Here is a 19090-nt window from a genome sequence, read left to right on the forward strand (position 1 = left end):
CGCAAACCAGAAATTACTACATAGGTCTACTTACTTGGAATACACTTATTATCTACCAGCTTCTTGTCTGATTCACAACCTTTGGACAGAAATGGATTATAGTTAGTTTAAACAAACGCGGTAAAGGACTTGAGAAAATAATCATGATTATAAACGTAACATCAAGAAACACTTATATGTCAGGGTATTGATCAACCCACTCAAAATGATTCGCGCGTGATTTGTTGATAAATCTTATGTTACTTATGTGATTTCGATGGTGAATTCTTACAATCAGCTGACCTTGCTGATGGCTGGTGATTAGGGTGAAACACTTTAAACATATCCGCTCCAGTCAATGTATGTAACGGGTATACAAGTACAAAGGGTATACAAGTACAAAGGGTATACAAGTACAAAGGGTATACAAGTACAAAGGGTATACAAGTACAAAGGGTATACAAGTACAAAGGGTATACAAGTACAAAGGGTACACAAGTACAAAGCCTTGAATTCACTTACGCTTCTCGCACTTTGTCTTGACTTGGTTCCACACCTGCTTTGGATCGGTGCAACCTGTGTTTTAGAAAAAGACATATTAAAGTAGAGGTATCCAATGCTGCCATTGCCATTTGGTCAGGAGCAGGCTTGCTGTGCATTGTTCATTCCGAGAAATCTCGTTTTGAAATGTCCGAGTTTAGGGAATATGGGGACTCCATTAAACGCTCCCAAAAAAATCGTAACAGAAATAAGTAACTACATACAATCATTTGCCGGATTTATTTGATACCCTTTTTTGCTTGCGGCAATACCTACGATTTTTGCATTTTCCAGTGGGCACATCATACACTTGGTCAGGTGTGCATTCTGAAATCAGAGTAATCAGCATTTATTCGAGACTAACACTATAATGTACATGCCTTTCATGATGATGAGAAGGAGAATACAGTCACTTTTGAAGATCTCATTCTCAAAGTTATATAACTGTCAGCAGTTTCTCCTTTGCACTTAGTTTGAAATCAATGACAGAATGAAAGCGAGGCAACAAGAAGTTCGTCTCTTTACGAAAAGGAACAGAACCAAATACTGAATTGTCGGACCAGTTCAGTGACGATAAGATTTTCACTTACTGTCAACACATTCCTCTCCAACGAATAACTTGTCAACAGCACATCCTATAAAACATGAAAGGTAAATATGATGATTCTATAACCAGATGGTCATGCATGGCAAAAGTGGCTATAATAAGTCGCTATCAGGCAAGAAAATCGACCATTTTTACGTTCACTTCACGAAATACATTTATTTTGGAGCGGCCATTGTGCAGCCCCATTTCATGTTGGAATTTATTTTGATACCAACGGGAACCAGACATGCTTGAAACAGTTACACTTACGGAGCTTGCACTTCTTCTCTCCTTCATTCCAAATGCTCTGAGGGTCAGTACATCCTGTAATTTATAGATGATAGAAGAAACAAGAGCTGGGGGGGGGGGGGGATATATTTAGTAGGTTGAGGTGAACATGACACAGTTTTGCTTTTTTTGGTCTTTTGTCACAGAAAAGTAGAATTTAGTTTTTGCATCTTCAAAGTCATGAGTATTTCTATTGCGGGAGGAATTAAATGATGGTGAGATCAGTGTTACTCTTTCAGCAGGGTATAGTATATCATGATAATGTTTTTCTGATACAATGTTTTTAAATACTACTCACTCTGGTCGCACTTCTCCGTAACTTTGTTCCATTTCGTTGCGACATCTCCACACACTGGTGACGAAAAAAGAGGCAAAACGTGAAATTTCATCAATCAAATCTTTGACGCAAAACAAACTTCATTGTGCGGAACAGATGAAATTCAATTAGTTTTAGATATTTTCGTAGAGTCTACACGAATGAGCACATGTATAACAAGCTCTCTGTACTCTAGTCACTGGTCATTCTGCACCAGAGCGCAGTACCAAAATAATGCTGCTTGACAAAAAAGGCCAGTGTTCCCAGCTTGACAGAACAATTATGCACACTTAGGTAACGAAATACAGAGTACTTACATTTAATACACTTGCCATTTTCAAGTTTTTCATCCTCTTTGCATACTGAATGGATAACAGAATACGTTAAGCTCAGAGAAGAATGATTTACTAAGCAGTAAACATTTCGATCAAAAGGAAGATATTCGTTTTCTTGACTTACAGGTGAAGCTCAGCTTCATGCCAATTTATCATGGTTATGCCAGCTCAGCCCAAGTCTCTCCTACTCTTTAGGAGTAATCACAGACAAGTGACGGATCACCGAGGTTTCAACTTTCACAAACTGATATGGTCATCTCCCAACTGCGGCAAGAAAATACCCTAATTTCATGAAAATTGGTCACAATACGGTACTCACCAACAAGAGGTACACACTTCTGTAACTTAGGATCCCACTTCTCTTTGCCTTCGATGCACGACAGTTCCGGACCTAAACATAATAACATAAACGTCAACTAACTGATTCGTAATTGTTCGGCAAAATCAAGACTCGTGAAAGAACAACTTTAGATCGTCTATGTGCATCTCACGAAACGGGACGACCTTCGTGGCGTCTGCTGGCGAGTTAATAGTAGTCACGAGGGGATATATCAAGTTCGTTTCGACAGGTGAGGTGTCAATCATAACGGCTCCCATACTTGCTGCACTTACGTTTCTCGCATTTGAATCCATCTCCTTGGTATCCTTTCTTGCAGCCACAGGTATATATCCCTTTGTCTCCAGGTCTGCATTCAGCATCCTGGCCACAAGGTTTAAGCTCACTGGACCCTAGCTTGGCGACTGATCCTACTTTGATACACTTGTAGAGTGTCGTGCAGTCGGAGCTTATGCGCTCATCACCAATCTGATAGGAAAAAGAAACGTTCACAATATCAGCGTATGCAGTTCAATGAAAAGCCCCACAACATGCTCTGGTCTCTGCGATCCTGATGAGATTACGTCATACCGAAAAAGAGAAGAAGAAAAGACCGTATAGTTTTTTCCTCATAAGAGTAGCAATATAAGCAGAAGTACTTATCAAATGGTTGATGGTAACATTGTCTTAGACGGCGAGGGGGTGGGGCGGGGGCGATTTCTTCGTTTATGCACCTGCGGCTTAGCAGTTAGACACGATCTGACTCAGTGGGGTTCTACTCATTACCCACCGTGTAATAGTTTTTGTCTGCATCCCAACAGCCACATGACCGCTCGGGGACACACGAATCACCATCTCGGATGAAGCCTTTATTACACTTGCAGCCTTCCATCAACTCATCCTCACAGAAGATTGGTTCGGGCTTGATACACGTCGGTTGGCATGGACGCATCTTGGACTCATATACGCTGTTAGCAGGGCACTTCATTGCTGGAAAATGACATTGATATTAATCGTATATTAACAGTAAAAAGAGAACAAGGCAGAGACCATTCGATAATGAAGTGAAAACTGTGATGACAGTTTTAACGTCTACATACTTGTTTTAAGGATGTCCGGAAAGGTCTCATCAATACAATGGGCTCACATCAGAGCCACTGCCCCAACACTAGAATCACACAACACGAGTCAATGGATGCTGGCGCTGACCAAACACAAGATCCCCAAGATCGAAGAGCCAATTTACTCGGGTTGAAACCAGACGCTCTTGGCATTTACCAGATCCTAGAGCCAATGGACCCACTCCAGATGCACTGGAACAACGCCAGCACCACTGGCTCCACACCGAAGCCAAATGGTTCTTGATTTACGAACTTCTTCGACCAGTTGCCTTAGGCATAGCGTGACCTCAGGAATATTCCCCAATCAAATTGAGGATTACAAGGCTAGAACTTCATTGGTTCCATTTTGATATTCAACAAGCAATCGGAAGGCCATTATTGTAGATTTGAAGCCAAAGCATCTTTTTGTAAAGCAGAATGAGTCAAACTTACGACAGAATGTGGTTGTTCTCCAAACCTTCGAAGGTTGGTAACCATTCAGCTGACATTCGCTGGCGAATTCTCCCACATCAGCGCATATCACTTCTTTCATGGACTCGGCTTTGTCCACAAAAGCGCAAACATCCATCTGGCAAGCAGCATAGGCTGACTTCCAATCTACCTTTCCGCTCTTGATGCACTCTGCGAATGGTCCAGTGGTTGACTTGATGTAACCGCAGTACGTGTCTGATGCAATGAGGGCATTGTTCTTATCCGAACATTTGATGACTGGTTCCTCGCTCTTCTTACAGCTAAAGTATTAACACTATTAAATTCGACTTCTATTTGGAATGAATACAAAACTCTGATGTATGGTAAGACTTCCAACGTCATCCTACCTCTCTGCACGAAGTGTTCGAAAGGATATAATGAATTAGCTGTCCCCCACCTGTCTTATTTGAATGTGACGGTACTCATGACCGCAAGTAAAGGCTATCTGTTCGTATTCAACAAAGGGCGAATACTATTCTAAACCTTTCGATGTATTTCTGACCGTTGGTTGAACATTGCAGGATACGGATTCAGATAGGACATAGTATGGTTTGTGATACATGTTATCAAGTAGGTAAAAAGCCTACTTGATGTTATCAAGCATAGACCTTATTATTTTCAAGGTATACAACCGATTTCTCTTGTTTTATTCGATCATATTTCAAGCGTCTTGCGTACACACTTACTTATGTGATGGCACATCAGAGTCATCTGGAACCTGATAATCATTGAAGCTAGTCGAGGTGTCAGCCGTTCCATCGCAGTCCCCACACATTCCAGTAAGCTTTCCAGCACCTCCATACTGCCAGTGGCCGAGAGATGTCACAATACTTCCCCATGGACCACCGAATGACAAAGTGAAGGAACAGGTTGGCACTGATATCTTAAAGTTGTTGGTTCCACATTTTGAGACACTAAGTGTATGTCCGCCTTCGAGTTCGAGGTTAAAGGGCATTTTTTTGGCGAGGCCACTGACCTGCAGAACAAAGTTGTGGTGACTTGCTAGAGAGTAATGCCATATCCGATATATCTGGCTACCATAAGTTGTGAGATTAGTCGATGGGTGTATCGCAAGTTATGTTTGGCAAAAATAACATAACACTTCAGTATATTAAATGAACAATGCTTTTTTGATTCTGCCTACCACATGCACATAACGCGAAAAAAGACCAATAAGAAATAAGGCCGGGTCTATTTGGCAAGCCGCTCGCCGAACAGGCATCTTTTTTTTGTCCTGTTTGGAGAGCCGCTTGCCAAACAGCACTAAAAAGCCACCCTGTTCGGCCAGCCGGGCTTGCAAAGCAGGTAAAAAATCTACCCTGTTTGGCGAGCTGGAGACTTTACTTTAATATTAATGAGTTCGGCTCTCCATTCAGGACAAGAAAAAGTCGCTGTTTGGTAAGCCGGGCTTGCCAAATAGTCACTTCCAAGAAATTAATGAGATGTAAACGCTCTTGGATCCAAACATCTTATTAGAGTGTGCAGATCGAGATTCTGTCTTGATGAAAGAACAATGAACCACCACACCAATATGACAGTTCTAGCAATTTATCAAACAGCTCAAATTCATCAAAAAGGTGGAGCATATACTAGTATATGAGAACGTACCCTACTCCATCCGTTCTTGTGAAGTCTGACAACGAAACCTCCCATCTTCAGGTCCATCATCCTACCGAAAGACACCCTTGTATTACCTCTATGTTCATTCTTCACCTCAATCGAGAAGGAACACGCGTCGTCAGAGTTGGTCGTCTTGGAGAAGACGTATTTACAGACACCCATGAAGTTGATCATTCTCTTAAAATCGTCGTAACGATGGTAATGGGGATCTCCCCAAGCCTTGCAGGTGCAGATTTCTAGTGGATAAAACAGACGGAGAGCTACACTTAGTATACATCAAACATCAATAATCTACATGCATCAATTTGTGCTGAGGAGACACTCAACTTCGCTACATAGTTTGGAATCAAATGAGTCTAAACACGCCTGATATACAATTTGACTAAACGTTATCATGCACCGATAATTGAATACATGTAGTTTGGATGAACAACTTTCAAGAGCAACACTTTGAGAACCAAGATAAAGTTTTAACGCGTTGTATCATTTCTACAGAGGCATTTTTATCACCAATCAATTAGTTCGTTATTGGTTATCCAAACTCAATTCCAAAGACGGACTTACTTTCTGTACATCTCCTTAACCTGATATCCCATGATTTCGGTGGAGTACAACCTGAAGTGAAGGAAAACAAGAAAATGTGTATTTAGCCTCGAGGATTAGAACGAACACCTCTTGATGAGTGATCGAAATTAGAATGTCATGTAACATCTCCAAGCAAAGCTGAATGTAGATAGACAGTAGTGACTACGTGGCTTCGGTAATGTTAACAACTGCTTGCCTTGAACCAGACTTTTCCCTTCAGTGTTTTGTCTATTCTATCATCGTCTCTGAACAGCGTACAGGCTACACTACATCTGACAAACTATTTAATGTATCAACAAATCATTTGATGTACGAGCACTTTTTCAGATTGAACATCTTGGATTCCATAGTTTGAAATTTGATGCATTGGGAATCAAATTAAGGCTTCGGTGTATCATATCTTTTTGGAAGTGACTACTTGGCAAGCCCGGCTTACCAAACAGCGACTTTTTCTTGTCCTGAATGGAGAGCCGAACTCATTAACATTAAAGTAAAGTCTCCAGCTCGCCAAACAGGGTAGATTTTTTACCTGTTTGGCAAGCCCGGCTGGCCGAACAGGGTGGCTTTTTAGTGCTGTTTGGCAAGCGGCTCTCCAAACAGGACAAAAAAAAGATGCCTGTTCGGCGAGCGGCTTGCCAAATAGACCCGGCCTATCTTTTTACATTCAATGCCCTCCAATATAATGAACGTTACTTACGAGCAACACAGCCTTCATTCTCCCACTTGTCAACAGGTTTACACCCTGAAGTAAAATTTGAACGGAATAAATTCTAAACTCGGGCTTTTCAAAATATATCCCCAAAAGGATATATGAACTTTATTGATATATGATTATTCGTTAATCAGGTCGGAGTATACATTCTAACATTAAAACCTAACCACCGTCACATTCACAATCACGAATATCTTAATGGCTGCCACCAACGGCCCTTGGATTTCGAGGCCAAGGACCACGGCACTAGTATCTCCCAGGCTTCATCATCAGTAATCGTAATCATGCGTTTGTTATTATACAGTTATTGAGATAAGACATACATACTGTCTACACATCGGTTGGTCGGGATGTTCCATAACTGAGACTCGGTGCACCCTAGAGAAAAAGGTAAAGCATTAAACGACAACTGATGGTTACGAAACTTCATTCAGCTTAGAATGGATTCTATTTTGAATCCACCTAGTGTTTGCGTATTAGTCGAGCTGACTTAAGAGGATGAACTACAGAAAGACAGATAGATTTAAAATGATAAATGCTATGTTATAAGCTAATCCTGTGATGTCTCATACTCACTCGATTTGCAGATCTTCTTGCTGTTATCCCAGATATCCTCTGGTGGGCAGCGGTTGACACATTCATCCCCTGTCCATCTCTGTGCAACATTTCTGCATTCTTGAAGAAAAAGGAAATTAATTACTGGCAGTGAAAAACCTCTTCTTCTCCCAAGTTAATGTTTGCTCCTTCAACAGACAAACGCTTGAAACAGGTAAACTTAAGTGCGCCCTTTCGGTCGTGTGGATGGAGATGCGTTTGCAATATCGTTTATGAAGCAAAATGAAACCAGTTTAAGAAGACACGCAAAGGGATGGCATATTTGGCAAAATTGGCCATTGTACGGATAAACAAAATGACTTTCTGATAGCAAAAGACTTACTCGATGTACAATATTGACCAGATCCAGTGAATCCATAGTTGCAGACACAGACATGGACACCCTCTTTTGTTTGACATGTCGCCTCAGCATGGCAACGGGTAACACTCACCACCACCATCTTGCCGTTGGTTCGACACTGTTTGATGGTACTACAGTCTGCAGAACTCTGTTTCTCATAAAGCTGCAATGACGAGAACAAGTGATAGACGTTCGATGACCATCGAATCGAGGAGTTAGATTTTTTTTCATGTTTGTATTAGTCGCATAGGAGACTGCTTTGGCTGTGGCTGTTCGTCTTGGTAGCGGTTTCTGGTTCGGAAGACACAACCTCGACAAACTACCATCCACGGCTAAGGTGCACGATCTTTCTGGACATGTTTTAGAACAGGGTCTTCCTCAAACCAGATACCCAGCGCCGTTTATGGAGCACCTGCTCGGATTTCTATCAGTATAGCAGCCGTAGTCAAAATGCTTACGTTTACATGGCTGCCATCAGGGAGGTAACAACCACAGTGGTTTGGATGTACACACTTCGTTCCCAGACGAAAGTAGCCGCCCCGACAAATGCATCCTTCCTCGGGTTCTACCTTACAGGGATTAACAGGCTTCCTGCTCTTACAGTCAGACTCACAACCAGGGTACGTCTTGCCGGAGAACACCTCTCCTTGTTCACACTTCAGGGCTGAAAATTACACAATTTACGTTGAGCAAAGTATGGGTACGACCATTGAAGAGTCGACCGCTTGAGTTGAGGTGTATTGTTCATTAGCACTGCAATAACCAGTTGATAGGCCTCAAAGACATCAATAGCTACAACCAAGGCTAGTTGATATACTTGCTACAACTCACGAGCACATGTCCGTTGTTGGAATACCATAGCGTTTTAACATGAACTTCCGCAAACTGAACACCAGGCAGGCACTATAAGAAGGCTTGGTAGATTTCTGTTCTACCTCATCATTTGTACTACTACGCAGCTACTACAATGTTCGATGCAATATGGAGAAAATCACCAACCGTACTTGCTTAAAACGATGTGGATTTGTTCTCTAGGGCAAATTGAGTGCTCAATCAACTTACGGCAGAAAGTCACGCTCCTCCAGTTTGATCCGAATCCCTGTTTGGTACATTCTCCAGCAAATGCAGCAATGTTAGCACAAACCACTTCTTTCGTCCTTATCGCCCAATCTTTAGCACGCGAGTAGAAACAGACATCATATGAGCAGTCATCGAAGTAAGCCTTTGTATCAAGTTCCCCGCTAGCGATACAATCCTTGAAAGGACCATTCTTATTAACGATCTTGCCGCAGTATGCATCCGTTTTTACCTTGGCGGCCCAGCTGACAGTGCAGTCTCCCTTTACATCAGTTGATTTGCATGTACTAAATCATACAAAAATAATGATAATCAATAAAGGGAGTTTCATATAATGTACAAGCGTCAGCAATCTAAAGGTAACCCTCGAGAATGGAAAATGCCACCCCGAAGTAAGGGCCAGGAGGGGGTTAGATGAAGAACGGCTGTCGACGCCTTCTGATTACAGGGGTCAAGTTCAATAGAAATGAGCTCTTACATCATCGTTGTTGTTATTTGAGAGACTGGCCTTCACAGAGTTGTCACGATTAAGGGCAGTACAACGATCTTTGGGCTAACATACGCAAGCAGGGAAACGAGTCGGTGACATTGAGCACCACTGTACAGTTAACATCATACGTACGCCTGTGGGTGCATGCCACTGTCATCAGGCACTGAGAAACTGGTCCAGAAATTCTTATCTGAGCTGCCCTCTTTCGGTAAGAAGTCGTCAGTATGGTCACCATTACAGGTTCCACACAATCCCTCGACCTTTGAACCGACGGCGCCATTGATGTAAACCTGGAGCCAGTAGCTCCAGAAATGGACCATGATGCCGCAGAATCCAGCCGAAACTGTGTATCCATCCAATTTCCTCGTGATTGTGATGGTTCCTCCCTTGGTTTGTACTGAGAGTGGGACATTACTAGCCTCGTTGACGCCATTAACCTGAAAGTCGAGTAAAATTCTGCAGAGAACTGCCTTCTCCAAGCCGCGACTAAGGCACACAATAAGGGTTACATCTTTCAGTACGCCATTATGCGCCGGTGCAACACACGATTACAACTCCCCAGAACTGCTCTGTCTAGAAATGTCATGAGACTTGAGACTCAGCACCAACAGTGTACTTTGTACCAGTTAGCCAAGGTCCAAACCAGCTGCAAACACAAGGCCGAACACAACATAATATCTTGTCCTTGTTCTTGTTCTTTGGACCTATATTTCTAACATGTTTGTTGATAATCTGAACGGCGCCCCGCTCAACTGGTACAAAGTTAAGTATGATATCATCTACTGCAAACGACATAAAAATGCAGAAGAGTCATATCATAAACCATCACAAGTAAAGACCGCGAAATACTACATACCTGCAGGATACCTTTGTATTGAATACGAATCTTGATATCTTGAATCTGTACGTCAACCAACCTGACAAGAGTGGCGCCACTTCCAACATTCTTCTCCGAAACATCGAAGTAGCACGTATTATTTTTGTACTTGTCCTTGATCTTGGTGAAGGTGTACTTGCAATGACCTTGGTAGTTAAATCGTTTTCCATCGAAGTTAGTGTAGTGAGGATCGCCAATTCCACTGCAAGTGCAGGTCTCTGCAATGAAGGACAGATTTATGCAGCGGTTTATGAAAGAATAGAACCCTCCGTCAGGTATCCTATGTATTCCTCCAGCTCCGAGAATGCCAGTGGAAATTCCCGCATTGAACAACTTCAGTAAGATTTGGACATACATGTAGGCCTACTTTTGCTTCATGACTGAAGTCAAAGTGCAGATATCCTGATCTAACTAATGATTGTTGGATGGAGACCTTGCTGAAGATATGTCTGTAATATCTTGCTCAGATATTTATTGAGAGTTGCACGTCTAGGAAAGATTGATGATAATCGTGTTTGAAACAACTAATGTGCACTTGTGCTCAAAATCAGGACTGTAGCACACACTACATGTATCTTCTTCATTATTACTTATACGAGTCATCATTCCTCGTAAGCATTTGCATCAAAAATATCTCCAGAACTAGACCGTACTCAGTGAAGAATACCTACTGTGTACACAGGATTGGAATTCAACGCTCCATTTCAATGATCCCGAGCAGCCTGCAAGGAAGACAAAATGTACATCAGTTTGGGTCAGCATGTCTTTAATTCCATTCAATTCACGGCATTTGAAAATTTAAATAAGAACTGATTTCCCTACAGCGGGAAACCAGCCCGGTTTGCCATTTCAGCAAATATTGAATACAAAAAAAACCCAACTCGGGTGGAAAACGGCCCCGGTTTTAAACGAAACCGCACTTGTAGTTGAATCGGTCCTCAAAAGTTAGGTCACCAGCAGCACAACGTTCTTGTGTAAACATCGATGAACAGTATATTTATACTCACGTGCAGTGCATTTTGAGCCTTCCCACTTATAAGCTGGTCTGCACCCTGAAATGTTAAGTAGGGTTCCAGTTATTACTTTAACTAACAGAAGCTAGACACCAGAAATTTATTTCTCATCACCAAGAATTACAAAATGGTGAACTATTCACCACCTCATGACTGGATTTTCAATCATGTAACTGCGAGATATTCGTCAGGAAAGAAGTCGGGAGAAGAAGGAGCATTCTGGGTCGACACAGATTACAGTTGTAGAGTTGTAGAACCATCTCAAGCTATGAGCAGACAATACTAACACTCCAATAGGTAGACTGAGGTATGATGATGATGATGAAACTACACATATACAAAGCGGTTGAATGCTTCTGTGCAATTGATCGTTTTGCCGTTTTGCTTGCTCCATTGACATATTTGTTAGGAAGTCACTGTTTGGCAAGCCCGGCTTACCAAACAGTGACTTTTTCTTGTCCTGAATGGAGAGCCGAACTCATTAATATTAAAGTAAAGTCTCCAGCTCGCCAAACAGGGTAGATTTTTTACCTGTTTGGTAAGCCCGGCTGGCCGAACAGGGTGGCTTTTTAGTGCTCTTTGGCAAGCGGCTCTCCAAACAGGACAAAAAAAGATGCCTGTTCGGCGAGCGGCTTGCCAAATAGACCCGGCCTATTAGTTAACCCTGGCCGTAACATAACATAACATGCGATTTTATATCAGGCGCCTTTTCACCGACCCCAAGACACCAACCCCCCCAAAAGTGTTTCTAAAACAGCATTGTCTTGAGCAACCTCTTAACGAAATTATGCCATCTTTTATCGTGATAAGGGCCGAAAACTGGTTCTAAAGAAATGCCAAACTCGCAGAAAAACTTTTGCCAGTAACATACTAACTCTGTACACATTTTCTACCGTCCCATTTTTCTTGGAAGCTTGGGCATGCTGAAAAGATAAGAGAAACTGATGATGCACGTCTTGCCAAAGCTTGTATAGAATAATCACTCACCTTTACTACATGTTTTTTGAACATTTGGTTCCAGAATGATCTGTGAAATGTCTTTGAAGCGAATGTTTATAATGAACTTCGTATCAATTAAAACTGACAGGAAAATGGCCGCACGACTTGAATGGAATATTTATTTTTTCAAAGAAGAATGTTTTCAAAAAAACAGGACACTTACGATCGGTGCAAATTTCCTTGCCAGTGTCCCACAACAAGCCGCCACTGCATCCTGTAAAGAAAGAACTGCATGACTAAAGGTATCAGGTAAATGAAATCTTACTCCAGCTAACCTGGACAATCATTCCTCAAAACGTATTTTAGTCAATATCTTACTAAAACGTAGTAAAGGGTTAATGTGCAAAGCTCAATTTATCTTTTTCCCGTTCACGCTTATCATAATTGACATTTCGTCAGGGTTTGTCAGAGGATCATATTCTAAATGTCAGCGAGGTATGTTATCCCTTGCAATTCCGAGAAGTCGATATGAAACACTTGACTTACGGTTGACACAGATTTTACCATCCCAGCCTTGCTGCCGATTTGTACAAACTGAAGAGAAATGCACGTGTAGTTGTGGATAACTGACTGTACAGAAAGAGTATTTCATCCATTAGATATAACTGTTGAGCTGTGAAGGGTAAAATAGCTACTAAAACAGGAACTGAAACCCACGCTTTACAAATATGAACTTCTTCAAATCACAACTGACCTATTCACTTAGGACTGCACCATCATGAAGGTTTGGAGGTTCCATCCACTCAAGCGCCCCAGGGTATATAAGCAGCTCAGAAGGACTTATTGAGAGGCCAATAGGGGGGTTGAGGGGCCTTCCCCCCAATGCACTAGCTAAAACATGTCAGAAGGACGGGGGTGGGGGGGGGGGGGGGGGGTGGGGGCTCTCCATGTCGACAGTTGTGTGAGTTCAATAGAGCTTGCACTTTACATTAGAATCTGCCAGAGTGCCAGACTATCTAGTCCGGACACCTTTCGGGGGGGGGGGACATTTTCCATTTCTTTGCCGGCTATTAATGATGATGGAGTTGAGTTAATGCTAAAGAGATAGACGGAGAAAACTGTCTATCAAAACCAAAAAATTGGCAGAAGGAACTATAGCAGGGTCCCAACCAGGGGGTTTGGGGGGTTTCCCCCAACCTAAAGGCGCTGCGCGCTTACTAGGGCACTGCACTGATAATATTATTGTTGAGACCAAGTCAATCAAACTCCCAGTATATTAAAGATTTAATTCATAAGCTGAAATATAAGAGACAGAGTATACTTACTCAAGTTACAGCTTGCACCGGTTCCCCTGTAGCCGAAATTGCATACACATTTGTGTACTCCATTCTCTTTCATGCATTTAGCTTGCGCATGGCAGGCTGGAGATGTTCCCTCCGTTATTTTTCCGGCATTGCAGTAGATCCTCTTTGCACAGCCTTCTAGCACCTGCCAGGTACCATGCTGCAGAGATGTTGACAATATTGTAAAATAGCCAAAATCAAATCCCACACAAAATGTTTCACGAAGTGATGAAATACAACGAGAGGTATATAAAATCTCAAGTGGTGTTAGTTTTCTCTCCCGGCATGCTTCTTAAGTTGCTATTTGACTACACTCAAACTAGAACCTAATAAGACCAAGTAACACTGTGGAAAATCTGCTTCGTCTTTTGAACAAGAGTTGAACGTACCTTAAGCCTGCAGCACACTAGCCGCCAACTTCGGCGTTCACAGGCGTTTTTTTGCCGCAAGAGCCCTGAACGCCTGAAAAATCCCTAGTCTGCTACGAACGGCGTCGGCGAACGCGACTTGATGCCACTTGCCACAACTAAACGCCAAATATCTAACATGTTTGATTTTTGACGCGTGTCGCCGTGCTTGAACGCAAGAAAAAGCCAGGTTTGCTACGGATAGCCGCCAACTTTGGCGACAAGAAGCGTTCAGCTGACGCCTCACGACGCCAAATTTGGCGGCCAGTGGATCCTGGTCAGAGCCCCCAGCCCAGAATTGGCGTCCAGTAGCGTCTTTTCCGCCACTTTAGGCTGCCATTTTGAAATCATGTGACATCAAGACGCAAGCTGATTGGCCACAACCTCGCCGCCGACGCCAAGTCAGGCGGCCATCCGTAGCACACCGGGCTTTTTCTTGCGTTCAAGCGCGGCGAACCGCGTCAAAAATCAAACATGTTAGATATTTGGCGTTTAGTTGCGGCAAGTGGCGTCAAGTCGCGTTCGCCGACGCCGTTCGTAGCAGACGAGGGATTTTTCAGGCGTTTAGGACTCTTGCGGCAAAAAACACCTGTGAACGCCGAAGTGTGCGGCTAGTGTGCTGCAGGCTTTACCCACTGCTGTTTAGTTGTGCATCAAAGACAAACTTATTGAGACAGTAATTCGCATAATGAACGGTGTCCCTGGATCCGAAGAATAAGTTACTCTGTCTGAAGGTACAATGTAAATCTTACCTTGTACGTCCTTCCATCCTTGAAGCACCCGCAATAGGTTTTATGAGAACACCCTAATTGAAACTGTCTGTAAGTTACCACGTTACATTCACAGCCTTCCACTCGGTCCATATTGCAGTTTTTAGTCGGCCTGTCCTGACAATGTAGTTGGCAGGGGTGGAGGTTTTGTTTGTATACACTCTGAGATGGGCAAGTCGAAGCTGCATGGTGACAAAGAAACTGAAGCTGTAAATCGCATCAGGTAAACACCGCAAAGCATAGTGCCATTAAGAGTAAAAGAGAAAATAAGCTTTCGATACACACATTCCACAACAAGCGCAGGGAAATTACGAAGGGTGTAACTCTCACTTGAGGACGGGTTAATCAAAGATAAAATATGAATTTAACTATGCTTTGTAGGTAGTCGCAACTAAGTTTATAAAACTGACGCCTCTTATACTTACGACAGAACGCGCTGGTCCTCCATAATGTCTGAGCAAGATATCCCTGCTCCGTGCATTCCTGAGCAAAGGCCGTAATAACCCTGCACTTGGAAAACCTTTCGTGATTTGTATCACAGACATCAATCTCACAACTCGCAAAATAGTTCTTGTTGTTGACCAGGCCACTCTTGATGCAGTTTCCAAAGGGACCGTTCACGTCCAGAAGGTAGTTGCAGTAGCTGTTTTGCTTCATGTTCCTCTCATGTGTCTGGCTACAAGGCTTTGGTTCAGGTCCGTTACAGCTAGAACGAAAAAGCTAGATATTAAAGTTACTGAGTTATACATATGGTGGTACACTTGATGGGTGAATTGTTTTTAACCAACTAAATCGGTCGTGCTCTGTTGCGAAAAACGTATACAGACATTCTGTAGGCGAGCATAATTAGATCAGAAGAATAAATAGGATGCAGTGAGGATTGACGATGATGACAGAAACTCTGACTTGAGACAGGCTTCTCTTCACTCGGAAATCCACTCAACACAAATGAAGGATGAAGTTCACATTCAAATAGCATACTTTGCAGGCAAGGCAGCTTCGTCGTCTTCATCATCATCAATCCAGCTGTTTCCAATGATATAATCCCTCTTGTCTCCAGCAACCTGACCACCGTCACTGCTCCTGTAGTCATCCTCCTCACCGTTACAGTCACCACAAAGACCCTCGAGTTTCCCGCCGAACCTGTCACCACCGACCACTATGTAAGCCGCATAGTTATCAATTCCAAAGGCCCTGCTTTCATAGGTCACCAAGATGTCACACGCTGGGACAGCGACTTCCACTAGTTCACCTTTGACCTCAACATTGACCTCTTGACCTGCCTGGGTTTTCAGGTAGAAGGGCACCGCATAGTCGATTCTGTTGACCTGTATGTCAAACAAAAGCGCATGAGAATCGGCATGGTCCGATATTGCTATATAGAGACTGTATTAGGACATAAATTGATACTTGGACGTTTCGATTTCGATTTCTTGGAGCATAGTACAGTAACAGTGAATACATACATAAACGTCGTGCAGGAACGCTAAATGATGCATTCGCTTCCTTCAGACTACGCACGGAACATGGAGTCACAGACGAGTATACAGAAGACGAAAGTAAAAAGTCTTCGTAATCATGTTTTCATAACATTAAAGAACTTACCCACACACGCCTATTTGGCCTGAGATGAAGGGTGTACTCTCCGATAGTCACTTGGACCGTCCTGACTCTAACATTATTCACGAGCACATGCTTCACTACAGCATTGAAGTAGCATTTGTCATCGGTAAAATCTGACTTCAGTTTAGAGAGAGTGTAAGAACAAATTCCACGGAAATTGATTAGTTGGCCATCATAGGTATTGTAGTGTCCGGATTGTCCGTATGAGGTACAGCGGCAAACACCTGCAATGCAAACAAGTGGTAATGTGCCGTTCTGGAGTACGTTTGATAAACATAAAGGATTGCGTCCATTGATATATCATCAATGCAACAGCTTAAGGCAATGAAAAGGGGCAGCATCAAATAAAGTTCTTTTCACGATTAACTAAACTGTGTTTTAGTGGTTTTAGTCAACGAAATAAAGGACTGTTTCATGAGGCTTTGAGTGTAATTATACTTGCTACATTCCAGAATCCAAACGGCTTAGTTTTGAAGTTATATATACCATGCCAACAAAAAGAGAATGCAGGCACTTTTTAGTGGCCATTGCTAAGGCTTTGAGTTATACGTACGTGTTGAAGCGCATTTCTGGAGTCTGTTGTCCCACACACTTTCACCTTGACATCCTAGAAAATGAGTTAGATAAGGTAGCACATATCAGCACTAAACAAATAGCATATTGCTTTTCTATCGGAAATATTGTTCATAGTTATTAATCAATACTATATTTGAATTGACTCAAAAAACTCAACACAATTTGAGACACCTGTTCCAAGTCAATAATTCCTCCATACTGATTTTGGACAGACGTGGACAAAATCATCACAATATGAGACATACATGTCCAAAGACAGCCCTATGACTGTTAGAATCATACTTACTTGGAACACACTTCTTTTCCAAATTGTTCCATATCATTGAACGTGGAAGACATCCTGAAAAAATTCGATTGGATCAAGAGTACCATGAAAACATGACACCCCTTACACTCACCATGAATCAAACTCAGTAAATCACATGCATAGTGCAAACAAATGTCCTTTAATAGCTTTTTCATTCTGATTACATACTGTGTACATAATGAGGGAAAGAAAGGACCCAAGATGAATAAAAAAACGCTGTCCGTTTCAGTTTCATCTGGGCTATCAGTTTCAAATAAGATAGTGAAGACGATGATGATTATGATAATGAAATATAGAAATCTACTCACGGTATTCACATCTCTTTGTTTCACGATTCCATCGTTCCGCTGGATTCGGGCAGTCTAGAATAAAATGTTGTTGCACTGTACTGTAAAATGTCTTGTTATTCCTCAGTTTTATGATAGTTACTTTATATTGCGCAACATGACGTAGTGATAAAAGACCCAAGGGAGAAGTACCACACAAGACCTCGCAGTACGGTCAGAACATCTGTCATCATTGCGGAAACGTTTCTTTTAATTACTAGTAGGTAATCGGGTTCTCGATTTTATCAACAGCCACCAATTCCAAGGATTGGAGATTCAAAGGACACGAGTTCAAACAAGCTATGTTGATTTGGCTTGATGTCTTAAGATTTCAGGGTAGAGCCAGGTTACATAGACAGTCATGTATCATGAGAGACCACAAAGCTGACAATACCCTCAACCTCTTGTTTGGTTGATATCAGCTTAAGACAGAAGCTGTTGCTGGACATGATATGACCTTGAGGATATCATGGTCAAAGGGTAATCCCACATCTGGGTCTTACCTGGTCTTGGCATACACTCATCTGAAAGGTAGATGGGACAGTTGCTAAACAACGGTATTATCATGACCTAATCGGATTTGACAAACTTTAGATGTACAGTTACTTTCCATGTCATAAAATACATTGTATAATTTATCATGTTACAAGTTATTAAGTTGTTAGCCGGAATGTCTGATAACAAGTTAGACTAACCTTTCTTGTAGTATTGCCGGCGTAGTCTATTACCCCTGTATGTATTTTTAATCTCTGCCTCAGTACAGTATCCCTTTTTAAGGTAGCACTGGCCAGAGTAGTACTGGAATCCCCAACAATCCTTCCTGGTGTTACACTCGACCATACACGTATCCAAATGGACAGCTCCAACCGTGACGAGCGCGTATTGAGAGCAATATGCAAACCTTAAATCATATTCACAATCGCCCTCTGAAACAAGAGAAATGACATGTCAGAACTAGCAAACTGATGGCCAGCCAGCAGGTATGAGAGCATTAGTTACGTATCCACTTTTGATAATCTATATCACGAAAATCAGGTGCATGACTTGTACAGCAAGGTAAAAACACATATACTTACTTGGAACCTTTCCAGTGCAGTGAGCTGTAACAGAAGAGTACCACAAATATATATATTTTCTTACTGATTAATATCATTTTAGAACTGATTTCACTTCACGAGATATGTTTATTTATACTAACATAACGATTTCTGTTCAAAACAAAGTACATTGCTGTATACGTTTGACTCTTATTCATCTGGCTTAGTCACAATACTCATTTTCAGGAATGACTTATTGGCTGAAAAGTCTCCTGAATAGGAGTAACAAAAATTGCTCATATTCAGGAATAACTCCAATAGAAGCTACAGTGGAACCCTGGTCTGCGACCTCCCCGGTAACGCGACCACCCCCTTATGACGACCAAGAATCGCTGGTCCCTCTCTAATTACCATTACGAGGCCCCCGGTAACACGAAATTTTTCAGAATTTCGAACTTATGAAAAATTCAACACTGAAACA

At 42.1% G+C, this 19090-nt stretch overlaps 1 protein-coding gene across 1 annotated transcript in view; it reads right to left on the bottom strand.

Moving 5' to 3' along the window:
- LOC135493258 (IgGFc-binding protein-like) overlaps positions 1–19090 on the bottom strand; it is a 47860-nt gene that overhangs the window by 11123 nt on the left and 17647 nt on the right. The window contains exons 34-71 of the mRNA XM_064780401.1: positions 18649–18672; positions 18268–18498; positions 18076–18096; positions 17555–17608; positions 17226–17279; positions 16917–16970; positions 16346–16587; positions 15722–16068; positions 15166–15446; positions 14723–14922; positions 13546–13723; positions 12767–12814; positions 12444–12494; positions 12157–12204; positions 11276–11320; positions 10940–10990; positions 10248–10486; positions 9524–9828; positions 8887–9188; positions 8283–8488; positions 7807–7987; positions 7446–7544; positions 7197–7247; positions 6855–6899; positions 6137–6187; positions 5561–5808; positions 4639–4928; positions 3914–4212; positions 3151–3350; positions 2657–2849; positions 2364–2435; positions 2027–2071; positions 1692–1745; positions 1376–1429; positions 1110–1154; positions 796–846; positions 502–555; positions 35–79 (exon numbers count right to left, since the gene is read on the bottom strand). Coding sequence (XP_064636471.1) covers positions 35–79; positions 502–555; positions 796–846; positions 1110–1154; positions 1376–1429; positions 1692–1745; positions 2027–2071; positions 2364–2435; positions 2657–2849; positions 3151–3350; positions 3914–4212; positions 4639–4928; positions 5561–5808; positions 6137–6187; positions 6855–6899; positions 7197–7247; positions 7446–7544; positions 7807–7987; positions 8283–8488; positions 8887–9188; positions 9524–9828; positions 10248–10486; positions 10940–10990; positions 11276–11320; positions 12157–12204; positions 12444–12494; positions 12767–12814; positions 13546–13723; positions 14723–14922; positions 15166–15446; positions 15722–16068; positions 16346–16587; positions 16917–16970; positions 17226–17279; positions 17555–17608; positions 18076–18096; positions 18268–18498; positions 18649–18672 — 5058 coding nt within the window. The remainder of the gene's footprint in view (positions 1–34; positions 80–501; positions 556–795; positions 847–1109; positions 1155–1375; positions 1430–1691; positions 1746–2026; positions 2072–2363; positions 2436–2656; positions 2850–3150; positions 3351–3913; positions 4213–4638; positions 4929–5560; positions 5809–6136; positions 6188–6854; positions 6900–7196; positions 7248–7445; positions 7545–7806; positions 7988–8282; positions 8489–8886; positions 9189–9523; positions 9829–10247; positions 10487–10939; positions 10991–11275; positions 11321–12156; positions 12205–12443; positions 12495–12766; positions 12815–13545; positions 13724–14722; positions 14923–15165; positions 15447–15721; positions 16069–16345; positions 16588–16916; positions 16971–17225; positions 17280–17554; positions 17609–18075; positions 18097–18267; positions 18499–18648; positions 18673–19090) is intronic.

This window comes from Lineus longissimus, chromosome 9, assembly GCF_910592395.1.
Source record: "Lineus longissimus chromosome 9, tnLinLong1.2, whole genome shotgun sequence".
Classification (NCBI taxonomy): Eukaryota; Metazoa; Nemertea; class Pilidiophora; order Heteronemertea; family Lineidae; genus Lineus; species Lineus longissimus.